Raw genomic sequence first — 12921 nt, 5'->3', positions numbered from 1 at the left:
GGATGGCAATTGTTTGTTTAGAACATTCAGTTATTTAGTTTTTGGCGTACAAACACACCATAGCTTGATAAGGCAAGCGATTGTTGACTTCATGAAAGAAAACGAAACTCTAATGAAAGGCATTACACGTGATTCGGTTTCCAGATATCTAGACACGTCAATGATGGCCTCCGAAAACACTTGGGGAACAGAAGTGGAGATATTTGCTTTTGCAACTCTCACCAGAAGCGTTGTGTATGTTTATTCACAGTATGGCAGTAAGGAACAGTGGCGTTGGTTAGAATACAAACCGTTAGGCCTCATTGGTGGTAATTTAAGGGGTCGAGCAGTGTACATTCAGAATTCCAGCGACCATTTTGTCCCGGTGCTAGAGGTAGATGGCGAAGAGTTCTCAAGAAAGCCATACAAACGAATTCGGAACCACATTCCAGAAAGATACCACGCCCTTATAAGTGATGACATATTAGATGCTGCTTTAGTGAATTGTTACGCAGACGAAGCCTTGCTATTAAAACTTGACAAAAGTGTAAAGACTGTATATGTGAAGGCTTTTACTAACACGCCTTACAATGTAGAAGGGCTGCGTGGGTTATCTGACGAGGTGGATGCAAATATTTTCAATATAGTATGTGACTGGAGCGATGTCGAAAACATACTTAATTGATAAGTGACACGTGCAAGAATAAATCAACAACTCAGTGGAGAACGATACAATTTATGCTAAATTTGGTTTAACATATTGCATCTGATGAGCATAACAATGCGTGCTAAATATACCTTGTGTGATTTACTAACTAAAATAATAGCTTAAGATATAAACATATGTGACATGTAGTTTTACCAAAGCACAGGTCAACACCCTGGGACGTTTTGTTGGATTCGCCTCTATATTCCATACAGTTTTAAATAAAAAGTCCTTTCGTTTATGAAATTGTCCTTATTATATACCGAACAACACTCCCGAACCACGGATATATAGGATCTCACATGAGTTGTCATATGATATAAGATTTTATTAAACGAGCTCAAGAAAATGTTACATAGCGAGCCTCGGGCGAGCTTTATAACATTTTCTTGAACGAGTTTAATAAAATATTATATTTTTTGACAACGAATGTGAGATTCGTTTTATCACATGACTTAAAACATAAAAATAAAACATATAAAATAAACCCTTTTTAACGCTATGAGTACGCACGCTTTTCACGCCTTTTTTCTATATGGAATGTATTGGCGGAAATGAGTCACGTCAAAGTTATATTACACGTGTTAAATATAAAGAAATTCGTAATGATTATATTACATGAAAAACAAGCGATGTCATGTGATAAAATCAGATCTAGCAAATTCAACGATAATGCTACCAAGACCCGTATCTATATTCACACAAAAGTAAAAACACTCTAGAGGCCACATTTTTATATGAATCTTTATAAAATTTGGTCAGAATGCTAGTTAATTCGAGTGAGTTTAAAACTGAGTCATATTAGGTCAAAATTAGAAGTATGTCCGTCCGTCTGTCCGTTTGTCCGTCCGTCCGTCTGTCTGTCTGTCTTCCGGTAATGTCAAACACCCCCGGGGACGTAGACATGGTTGCGCGTCAAAATCGCAAGAAGGTTTAAAGAGTAGTTTAAAAAGATTTAAAAGAATGTTTAAAAGGGTTAACTAGAAATACATTCTGCATGCCCACGGGCAGATGTCGAGCCCGCTTTGTAGGTTTAAATTTTCACAGAAAGATTCATAATGGACATTTGTGAAGATGAAAGAATGATAATGACCTTGACCTTTGATATTGTGACCCCAAAAACAATAGGGGTCATTTACTCAATATGGGTGATCATCCTATCAGGTTTGGCAGCTGAAGGTTGAACAATAATTAAGTTATTGAGCGGAAACCGTTTTCAGTTTTAAGGTCTATGTAACCTTGAACTTGTTATTTGACATTTGACCTCTAAGTGTGACCTTGACCTTTGCCACAGAGACATAATTTTTTCGCGCGACACACCGCCTTGCCATGGAGAACATTTATGCCAAATTATATTAAAATCCCTCCATCCATATAGAAGTTATGCTCCGGACACGGATTTTGCGCCGACTCCAAGTGTGACCTTGACCTTTGACGAGCGGATCTGGGTGGTGTGCGCGACACGTCTTCTAATTAAGGTTAAAATATATCTCAAGTTAATGTTAAATTCCTTCAAAAAATGAGCGAGATATTTCGTCACGCAATCTGATTGGCACATACGAAATAAACAAGTCTCCGTGACGTCATATGGGCTGGCCACCGCTCTTCCGAATAACGGACGCGATCGTCGTGTTAATAAGATGCAATCGATTTTCTTAGAAGATAATCCAATAAATCGACTATTATTCTTTTGATATAAGTAGAAATAATATAAATGATAATATAAATATAAGAAATGAACGCCTTCTCGCTATAGTTCAACGGGTATATGAATACAACAAGTAGCGTGCATAGTTAACGTAAACCCCTTCGGGGTTTACGAACTATGCACGAGACTTGTTGTATTCATATAATCGTGAACCGACGCGAGAAGGCGTTCATTTCTTAAATATAGCTGCACTGAACTGCTCAGGGGTAGGGAGGAGGGCAACAGTAAGTGGTAGGTTGTTCCAATGGTACACAGTCCTGGGGAAGAAAGAACATTTATGATAATAAGAGGTTGCTGTAATTAACCTGTAACTCAGATCTTTTGCATGAATTGCTTATCCTTTTTGTGCTAAATGATTTCTAAAACCACTTTTCGAATGGTCATGAAAAGAAAAAAGGGATAATATTTTTAAGTCATTCATCATTGCTAGTTCCATTAATCTGTGTGGGACGTTTAATCACTATACAACTTTGATGACTACGAAAATGATTCAAATCACTAACAAACACTTGTCACTTACAGTGCACTTACAGTGATTCTGCTTGTATAATTAATAATTATTTAATTTCAATCGCAGAGAGGTTTATATAGTTGACTCCTAATCCAGTTGCACAGATTCGATTCTTAGGCGAGGAAGCTATCGAAGTATGTTACATCAGATCAGGATTAGACGAGTTCTGGTAAGAAGTCCAACGATACTAGATTGAAATCCAGCCACCCTCGCCCCCTGAAAACTAGCTAGTTCTGTGATTATAAATATTTTTGATTGTTGATATTCAAACAGGCCGTAAATTACAACAAGTAGTTGCGTATTTTGTTGATGGAACGTTCCTATGCAGTCCATCGCCTATGTTTTAAATGATAAACTGAGCAGCGCACAGTTTGTATGCCTGTCACCCATACACGACCCTGGTAGGCGTCGAACTCACAACGGTGAGGGGCAAGTGATTCTCGGTCGGAGACTTTAACCATTTTTTCTTTCCACACAAATAGGCATCGGTAGTGGTAATCCCTGAAGCTTGGATCAATTCCATCTAACTGCGGTCAAAAAAAACGTGCAGTATGGACGCATGCACGGACGGGTGCCATCTCTCCTCCGATGTCTATGGATGAAGATAATTATGTTGTGCAAGTGTACCTTAGATAGGTTAGGTCAAGGTTTGGATTGGGGGGGGGTCCTTATTCTATAGGGGGTCACATTTCTACGTGAGGGGTCATTTTTCTACGTGTGAGGAGTCATAATATAATGACCCCCCAGTCATAATATAATGACCCCCCGGTCAATATTTTATATAAAATAATGACCGGGGGTCATTATTTTATATAAAATAATGACCGGGGGGTCATTATTCTATGGGGGTCACTTTACAACGTTACACCGGCAAACCGAAAGTGAAACCTGAGGTAACGAATACATTCGAATTTAAGGAATATCATATTAACTCGTATTTTCAGGAATAAACTATTTTGTATTGTGCTTTTTGAAAAGTGAACGAATGTAGTTGTTCAGAAGTTAGCGTAAATTGAGTATGTCAAATTTTGTTGCTGCTATTGCGAATTAATGGCGCAAATTTATCCATTGCCCACTTTACGTAATTGAACAAAATGTCAAACACACAGCTGTCAAGAGTACTTTCGTCGCTATACGCGTTAACAGGTAAAATGATTTAAGTTTTCATCAAATCAATTCGAAAATATCATTTACGAGTATTGGCATTGCAATAGATAATAAATGTGAAATAGATTACAGCTTAGTTTGTTATATATGTATAACAGCTGATCAAAAGTAGACAAATATGGCTACAGTTATACGCGTCAGTTTACTGTTTTAAGAATATATCATATACCAGAAATATAAGTTGTTTTAAACTGTTAACATGTGCACATTATATGTTCATCATTGCTAACATGTGCACATTACATGTTCATAATTGCTTTTAACGGCATTGTGTGCCAACAAGATATGTGTGTGCATGGCGGTGCATTTAACAAAAGTTTAAATTCAAAATGTAGCCGCCTTTATTATCGTCTAGTTCTCTGAATTATGCTAGAGCCTTTGTAAATTAATACATAATAATTTATTTGAAACCCGTTTTGGAATTTGTTGTCGAGTTGTTTTTACTTTAGCTAACTTAAATTTATAACAATGACATCCGAAGTACCTACAGTATCGTTGAGACCCTGGTTTGATTCCCCAAAACGGCTAGATATCTTTGTTGTTTTTTGAAAGGTTTATCTCAGTAAATCATATCTTTAGTAAATCATATCTTTTTAATTCAATTTATCTGCCAGACATTGTTGACAGTGAAAACAAATGTTGATTCCATTTCATTATATGATTAAATAATGCATTCAAAAAAAGTTTGATATGTTTATAATTAGTTGTGCCCCCCTCCCCCATTTAGAAAGCCCTGGACCCGCCGCTGCTATACTCTGCCTGAGGTATTAGTCCATACAGGGCTTTTTCTATTGTTCCCACGGGTCCCATTCCCAAAGCAATATATAGAAGATGTTTCCAATATTTAGAAAAAAAAATCCCAATAAAAAAAAACCACCTGTACTGGTTCATTTACAACATCCTAATAAATTATGTGATGTAAAGTTTTTTTGATAATTGAACTTGGAAATCATTGATTTTCATCACATTCAGAGATCAGTATGAAATATTATCTGTCATGATTTATTTCAATAGATATTTACACCCCAAGGATTGATATTTCAACCATTTTGGGTCTTTTAAAGGGAAAATAAACTAATATCAACCCATTTCCTATTTCGCAGGAGACTAGACAGCCTTTTCTCCCACCTCAGATTAAAGAAGATCCAATAATTTAATAATTTAACCATGCTAGATATTCTTATCTTGCCCACGGGCAAAGATAAAATGCCCGTATGGAACTCCTTTTTGATGGTCACCACATTGTAATTACCTCCCTTGTTGAAGACTGTCCGTCAGTAGCATCAAGGAAATCTTGTCTTATGGTAATATTTAGAACGCTAATTAATTATTTCTCGCTTCAAATGTCACCATGAAACAGTTTTCAAGCACCATTCAAGAAATAATGCTTCATTCTCCTTAGAACTATTTAAAAAGACCGATTTGACTATTAACATTAACTGAAAAATTGCGCGCATATCCATGTCAACCAAGTGCTATCGCATATCCATACGCAATTATTTTCACTAAGCACAAAGAGTTCCAGCAAAAATACATTTTTACTTAATTTTGTTTAACTGAGGTGGGAGAAAAAGCATCTACCATAGCCGCTCGTGTAAGATAGGTTCATCCCGACCCTCGCGCAGGGTGTTTTGCAGAAAATCGGTAAACCTCGTTTTCGCAAAACACCCTACGCTCGGGTCGGAATGAACCTATCTTACACTCTCGGCCATGGTAGATACTTAAATTCTTTTAACTGTAAAATTTCCCAATTTCGGCATTTTCATGGGGGGGGGATAAGCATTTGAGCAAATAAACAACCTGATTATCAAGTATAACATAGTATTTGAAACGAAAAAGTCTTTTGAAAAATGAGATCTGGGCCCGAACATTCAAGAAAAAAATCGATGCTGCATTTCACACAGACAGCTGATCAAAAGTAGACAAATATGGCTACAGTTATTCGCGTCAGTTTACTGTTTTAAGAATATATCATATACCAGAAATATAAGTTGTTTTAAACTGTTAACATGTGCACATTATATGTTCATCATTGCTAACATGTGCACATTACATGTTCATAATTGCTTTTAACGGCATTGTGTGCCAACAAGATATGTGTGTGCATGGCGGTGCATTTAACAAAAGTTTAAATTCAAAATGTAGCCGCCTTTATTATCGTCTAGTTCTCTGAATTATGCTAGAGCCTTTGTAAATTAATACATAATAATTTATTTGAAACCCGTTTTGGAATTTGTTGTCGAGTTGTTTTTACTTTAGCTAACTTAAATTTATAACAATGACATCCGAAGTACCTACAGTATCGTTGAGACCCTGGTTTGATTCCCCAAAACGGCTAGATATCTTTGTTGTTTTTTTTGAAAGGTTTATCTCAGTAAATGATATCTTTTTAATTCAATTTATTTGCCAAACATTGTTGACAGTGAAAACAAATGTTGATTCCATTTCATTATATGATTAAATAATGCATTCAAAAAAAGTTTGATATGTTTATAATTAGTTGTGCCCCCCTCCCCCATTTAGAAAGCCCTGGACCCGCCGCTGCTATACTCTGCCTGAGGTATTAGTCCATACAGGGCTTTTTCTATTGTTCCCACGGGTCCCATTCCCAAAGCAATATATAGAAGATGTTTCCAATATTTAGAAAAAAAAATCCCAATAAAAAAAAAAACACCTGTACTGGTTCATTTACAACATCCTAATAAATTATGTGATGTAAAGTTTTTTTGATAATTGAACTTGGAAATCATTGATTTTCATCACATTCAGAGATCAGTATGAAATATTATCTGTCATGATTTATTTCAATAGATATTTACACCCCAAGGATTGATATTTCAACCATTTTGGGTCTTTTAAAGGGAAAATAAACTAATATCAACCCATTTCCTATTTCGCAGGAGACTAGACAGCCTTTTCTCCCACCTCAGATTAAAGTAGATCCAATAAGTTAATAATTTAACCATGCTAGATATTCTTATCTTGCCCACGGGCAAAGATAAAATGCCCGTATGGAACTCCTTTTTGATGGTCACCACATTGTAATTACCTCCCTTGTTGAAGACTGTCCGTCAGTAGCATCAAGGAAATCTTGTCTTATGGTAATATTTAGAACGCTAATTAATTATTTCTCGCTTCAAATGTCACCATGAAACAGTTTTCAAGCACCATTCAAGAAATAATGCTTCATTCTCCTTAGAACTATTTAAAAAGACCGATTTGACTATTAACATTAACTGAAAAATTGCGCGCATATCCATGTCAACCAAGTGCTATCGCATATCCATACGCAATTATTTTCACTAAGCACAAAGAGTTCCAGCAAAAATACATTTTTACTTAATTTTGTTTAACTGAGGTGGGAGAAAAAGCATCTACCATAGCCGCTCGTGTAAGATAGGTTCATCCCGACCCTCGCGCAGGGTGTTTTGCAGAAAATCGGTAAACCTCGTTTTCGCAAAACACCCTACGCTCGGGTCGGAATGAACCTATCTTACACTCTCGGCCATGGTAGATACTTAAATTCTTTTAACTGTAAAATTTCCCAATTTCGGCATTTTCATGACGCAAAATTTCCCAAAATGTCTAGGGTCTTTTTCCCAAAATGGGCAGAAAAAGCCCTGTCCATATAAACAGCCGCCTCAGTCTTTGACGATTTTTGATTTGGCGACTCTGGAACAAAATGAATATATCCAAATGTTAAAAAAGTTCCCTATACGCGCATTATTGTTGCTACTTGAGGTGTTAGCTACAATAATGAGCAATCAGGGATACTTTTTTTATTATTTTGACATTTCTTATGTATCCCTTTAACGCTACAACTCTCTAACATTTAACACTGGGCGAAAAAAATACAGTAATATTGTGCATCGATGTAAAATAATAATGACAAAAATTTTCAGTATATATACCGAGTTATCGATCTAAACTGGATCGAATTAGTCATTAGAGTTATTTTCACATGAATATACTGGGTCACAAATTCATACCGTTTTATACATGCACAAGACCTGTCAGATTTCCCCAGATTTACTGATATTGGAATACTTGATAAACAATCCACACATATAAATGTTTTATATCTGAACATTTTTTTTGGCATAATGACATAAATAAATGTGTTTAATAGTTGGCAATAATATTTTCGTAAAAAAAATGAATTTATAACGGAGAAAAATTCAAAATTGTGGCTGCGAGGATTCTCTGCGCAAGGACCATTCGCTACATTTTGCTTGGATGGCGGATGTCCCGAGTCTTTAGTAAAAAAAAATCGTCAAAAGACACGTTGACGGCCATTTAGGTGGACTACCTGAGGGGTCATACTAAAATGCACAAGGACGGCAAAGTTACAAACAAGAGCCTATATGTTTTAAGAATGTAACCTTACGAACCTATAAACCATTTATAGGTCCGTGGTCCTATCTAATTTCACATAATTACATCGTAACATGTAAATTATAACTGAACTCTTTTTTCAACCTCAGGTCGTTTTTCTTCACCGGTATCCAAGCTTGCTTCATCGACAGTGTCGCGGTTTCATTCCACTGATTCAACTGACAGTGGCCAAAAATCAAAGCGAAAAAAGGGAAAGACACCTTCCGGTCGCCTTGACGACAAGTGGGAGCAGGAGGATGTGGAGTCTGTGGAGCCATACCAGGAGAAGGAACCACTGGAGAGGTTTCCTGATGATAAAAACCCGGTGACTGGTGAAATAGGGGGTCCACGCGGGCCAGAACCCACGCGCTATGGGGACTGGGAGAGAAAAGGCCGAGTGTCAGACTTTTAGCAGTTTCCGTGGAAAGGGAATGTTGATTGAAATACTAATACATTGAGGAGCATACAGATGTTCTTTGATCGTTGTGCTTTAGTATTTGTTATACTGATCAAAGTTATTGAAATGTTTCAACGAGAACAGATTTTGATTTGGTGAGTTTGAACATGTCACCCGCAGGGTCACTGTTCATTTAAAATATCTGTATAGCTTTGATAATGTTTACTTGCTGAGGTGTGCCGCATTTAGTTATGTTGTCTATAGATCATGTGAGCAGTGTTGACGAGTAATTGTGAAAATAAATGGTTCACTTGATATTCTTCATCACTTTCAATCCTTGCCAATATGTTCATTTACGGCAACGTGTTTTGTGCACTGATGCTGGCTTTACAATTTAGCATGATTTTGTAAAACCATTCATTTGATAATGAGCAGATATCATACATGATATAAAGGATCTCTGAAATGTCACACAAAAAGTCACCCCATTTTCGTTGATGAATTTGTCACATTTTTACTAAACAATTTTAGCCCTATAATGTGTAAACACCGTTTACACTGTCACGGAAACGTGCAGCACGTGCATTTTTTTTTTTAAGAAATATGTCATAAAGTTGTCATCCTTTTTATTGGACATAACGATACAAGTAATTTTATTATTTCGTACATTTGATGTTATTTGAAACTGAAATTCTTCAAACAGTGATCAATTGATATCGACTGTCATTTATAACGGCTTAATTATATTAACACTTGACGTGTGAATGTGAGTTCGCTAAAGGTCACCATTATGAAAGTGTGGATCATCATTAGCAACACAATGTTAATATTTCGTTGCATAGTAGTGTCCGCTATTAAATGTGTGCGTGGTATTACAGGTGTAGTTATGTAATAGTTTGATTTGCTTAGGTCAGCACTGACTGACAACCAATATTTAGCTGTCTACAATCCTTGTTTCTCTGTCCGTTGAGGCGTTGACTTCGATATGGTCCGATATCTACAGCGCGTCTGCTCCACATCTCTCGGAATCCTTCTTCTAATGCAAAACTGTGAAAAGGCTGCTGTACACGCCAGGACCGCGCTGAAACATCTCCAAATAACTGAGGACGAACAAAGGAATGCCGCTGACGTTTCGCACTCTGATTGTATTGATGTTAACATATCTCGGAACTCTGTGGACCACGGTGATTGTCAGCGGCGATACGCAAGGCTGTCATGTGAGCCGCTTCCAGTAACCGCGCTAGTCAGCTTCCCCGGATCTGGCAACACTTGGGTCCGCCATCTCTTACAGCAGCTTACAGGTGTGTTTTCCTTCGTGTTGATTATTTAAAATACTGATCTTTGTGACGTATAGGACGGTTTACATGTCCGTGATGTTATCTACGGTCCGACTCCGGAGACGTCTTATCACCGGGCGTACTTTGCGTTTTAGACAGCAATTAAAGGAAATGAAATGTTTCTTTTGTATGATGAATACATTTCATTTTGTAACATCAGTCACGGTAGCAGTATTTCAGTATATCGGTTTAACGAAATGCTTCGCTTCTTTTCTAAATTGGCCTGGGCGTACAAATGAATTTAAGCTTCATCGAAATGGCAAATGGTTAAAACTCGAAATCAAGTTATTAAAGAAGTCTAAGGGGATGTTGACTGTTTATACATACTAATTTTTATTATACATTTTTACTTGGTTTAAGTTTGACATTATTTGACTAAACGTTAGCGTACATAATACTTGATAATGATTCCTTTATAACTGTTTTCTTCAAAAACAAATCCGGGAACACCGTCGCTTCCACCCATATAACACCTTGTGACCTAACTACAGAGAGACCTTTACTCTTCGACACCTAGCACAAGAGTGTACGGGCGTTCAATTCAAAATACCCAAAATACGTCCCTGTTGGATGTATACGCAATAAAATTAAGATATTGACGAATTGTCAAAATCCAATCCCATAAAATCACAACTTTGTTGTTGAATTATATAAAATTTAAAATAACTTGCAATAGTGGGTTAAATTTTAATCAGTTAATTAATCATCGGAGTAGAGAAATAATAAAAACCGTAGAATTAAAGTTGAAACTCCCTTTGGGTACAGAACACCCCGTTTATATGTAATCGAATCATGCGTACCAAAAGGTATTACACGCATGAACTTGAGTCTGCCTACTGAATAATGCCATTGTTACGTTTGTGTCTACCACGTCCAGCGAATCACGGTCGTGAGGACCATGTGCCTCTTTAAAAGCTTTTTTTAACATAATAATTTAACATACATATTCTCAATTAACAAGCGATATAAAGTATCATGTGTTACTTATAAGCTGATGGGTACTGGAACCTAGAATGTTTTTATATGTGTAGAATATCATAAATTATTCCATTTAGTCCCATAATTGAACGGTATACGTCAAACATTTTGGATTGTAAGAAACACTGCTTTTCAAATAACAGCATTGATTAAAAACTTTTTTTCTGTTAAACATACTTAATATAACTGTCCCATTTCATTCAAAACATATGTTATATATTACTTCTTTATATCGGTACCCTAATGATCATGGACGGTTGCCCCAGGTATACATATATGTATAGGCTTTATGCATTAGAATAGCCTAACAAAACGAAAACAAAATCTGAAAACGGACACTCGCGGAATAAAACTCCACATTAAAAAATATGAACTGTCGAGTTATAGGTACCAACCACTCTTCTCATTGCGCGTTTTCAAGATATTCACAGGTTAAAACGCATTTATATTTAGGAAATCCATATCATTATCATTTAAGGAATTGGCACAGGAAGCGTTTACTGTGACCCTATGCTTCACGCTTCCGGGTTCCCATTCGAATGCGCCAGGCAGTTTGAGCGAACAATCGCCGTGAAAACGCATGACCTGGAGCACAAGGTGCAGTTTGAGAGGGCGGTCCTGGTCATCAGGAATCCTTACGACACGTTACTATCATACTTTAACCTCCGGTTAAGTGGGCATACGGGCATACCCAAACAGATGCACCTGATAGCTGGTATGAACATCTGTACATGTACATATATTTGGAATGATTTATAAAAAAAATATCGGTACCGAGTGTATTTAGTAAGAATAACCATACATATTACTAAGTTATTCGATTGCGTATGTTTCAGTGGCGGAAATGGCCTTCAAGTACTCCCTTGATCAGTATGTATCCATGGTGAACACGACCCTCCGCCAGTTCCAGGGCCGATTGCACGTGCTGCAGTACGACAACCTGCTTCAAGACCTTCCAGGGGAGATGCGGCGCCTCGCAACATTCCTCAACATCCCAGTCTCCGAGAGCGACGTGAGCTGCACGGCGCTCTTGCAGGAGGGCACCTTCCGGCGGAAGATGGAGAACGCTGATCGCCTGAAGCTTCTGAGGCTGATCTACAACGCGGACAAGCAGCGGCGGCTGCTGGAGGCCACAAGACAGGTGGAGGGTATGCTCAACAGCGAGTTCAAGAACACCTTCAATGTTGGCGGAGATATCACTCGCCTCCCATAACCCTGGACATCATAACCCAGTCCCATTGTTGCACTATGTTCTATGTTTAAGATCATTGAAGAATCCAACTTTGCATTCCAGCAAAATAGATGCGAGCATCATCAATACTAAGCATACCTTTTTAAACGTTCCTCTCATCGCATTTTGAAGGTTTTTATACCATTATATTGTTTATGAACTACTTAAGTATACACATGTAGTTGCATGTAGATACGTATATGCAGTTGTATACACATGATCATTCCCTGTCATAATCGCTGTTTCATGTTTTGACACTTCCAGAGTATGAACCATGTCAGAGAATAGATACTCTTCTAATTTTCTATATATTTATAAACCACACAGGGTAATGCTGTTGTTATTTAAATTAAACGGTCATTTTAAGTATGTGCTTGTTATATATATACATTATATTTATAAAAAAGCAATCATCAGGGTACATATTGTATGGTCGTTATTTATGTTCATTCAACCCAGGGTAATACTTTTAATATGTTTACATTGTATTAATGAATGTTCTTAAAAATAAAAGCAAGTAAAACAATGAAATA

At 37.1% G+C, this 12921-nt stretch overlaps 2 protein-coding genes across 2 annotated transcripts; both read left to right on the top strand.

Annotated features, from left to right (window-relative positions):
• Positions 1–3905: 3905 nt before the first annotated feature.
• LOC128229088 (succinate dehydrogenase assembly factor 4, mitochondrial-like) lies at positions 3906–9157 on the top strand. The gene is made up of 2 exons (XM_052940750.1): positions 3906–4050; positions 8556–9157. Exons 1-2 carry the CDS (start codon positions 3999–4001, stop codon positions 8855–8857), a joined length of 354 nt encoding a protein of 117 aa, XP_052796710.1. The 5' UTR covers positions 3906–3998; the 3' UTR covers positions 8858–9157.
• A 114-nt stretch (positions 9158–9271) lies between these two features.
• LOC128229086 (WSCD family member GA21586-like) lies at positions 9272–12901 on the top strand. The gene is made up of 3 exons (XM_052940748.1): positions 9272–10143; positions 11636–11872; positions 11994–12901. The coding sequence occupies exons 1-3, from the start codon at positions 9828–9830 to the stop codon at positions 12368–12370; spliced, it is 930 nt and encodes a 309-aa protein (XP_052796708.1). The 5' UTR covers positions 9272–9827; the 3' UTR covers positions 12371–12901.
• Positions 12902–12921: the final 20 nt, after the last annotated feature.

This window comes from Mya arenaria, chromosome 3 (genome assembly GCF_026914265.1).
Source record: "Mya arenaria isolate MELC-2E11 chromosome 3, ASM2691426v1".
Classification (NCBI taxonomy): domain Eukaryota; kingdom Metazoa; phylum Mollusca; class Bivalvia; order Myida; family Myidae; genus Mya; species Mya arenaria.
Note: the sequence above shows the minus strand (reverse complement) of the source record. Positions and strands in the feature narration are given on the sequence as shown.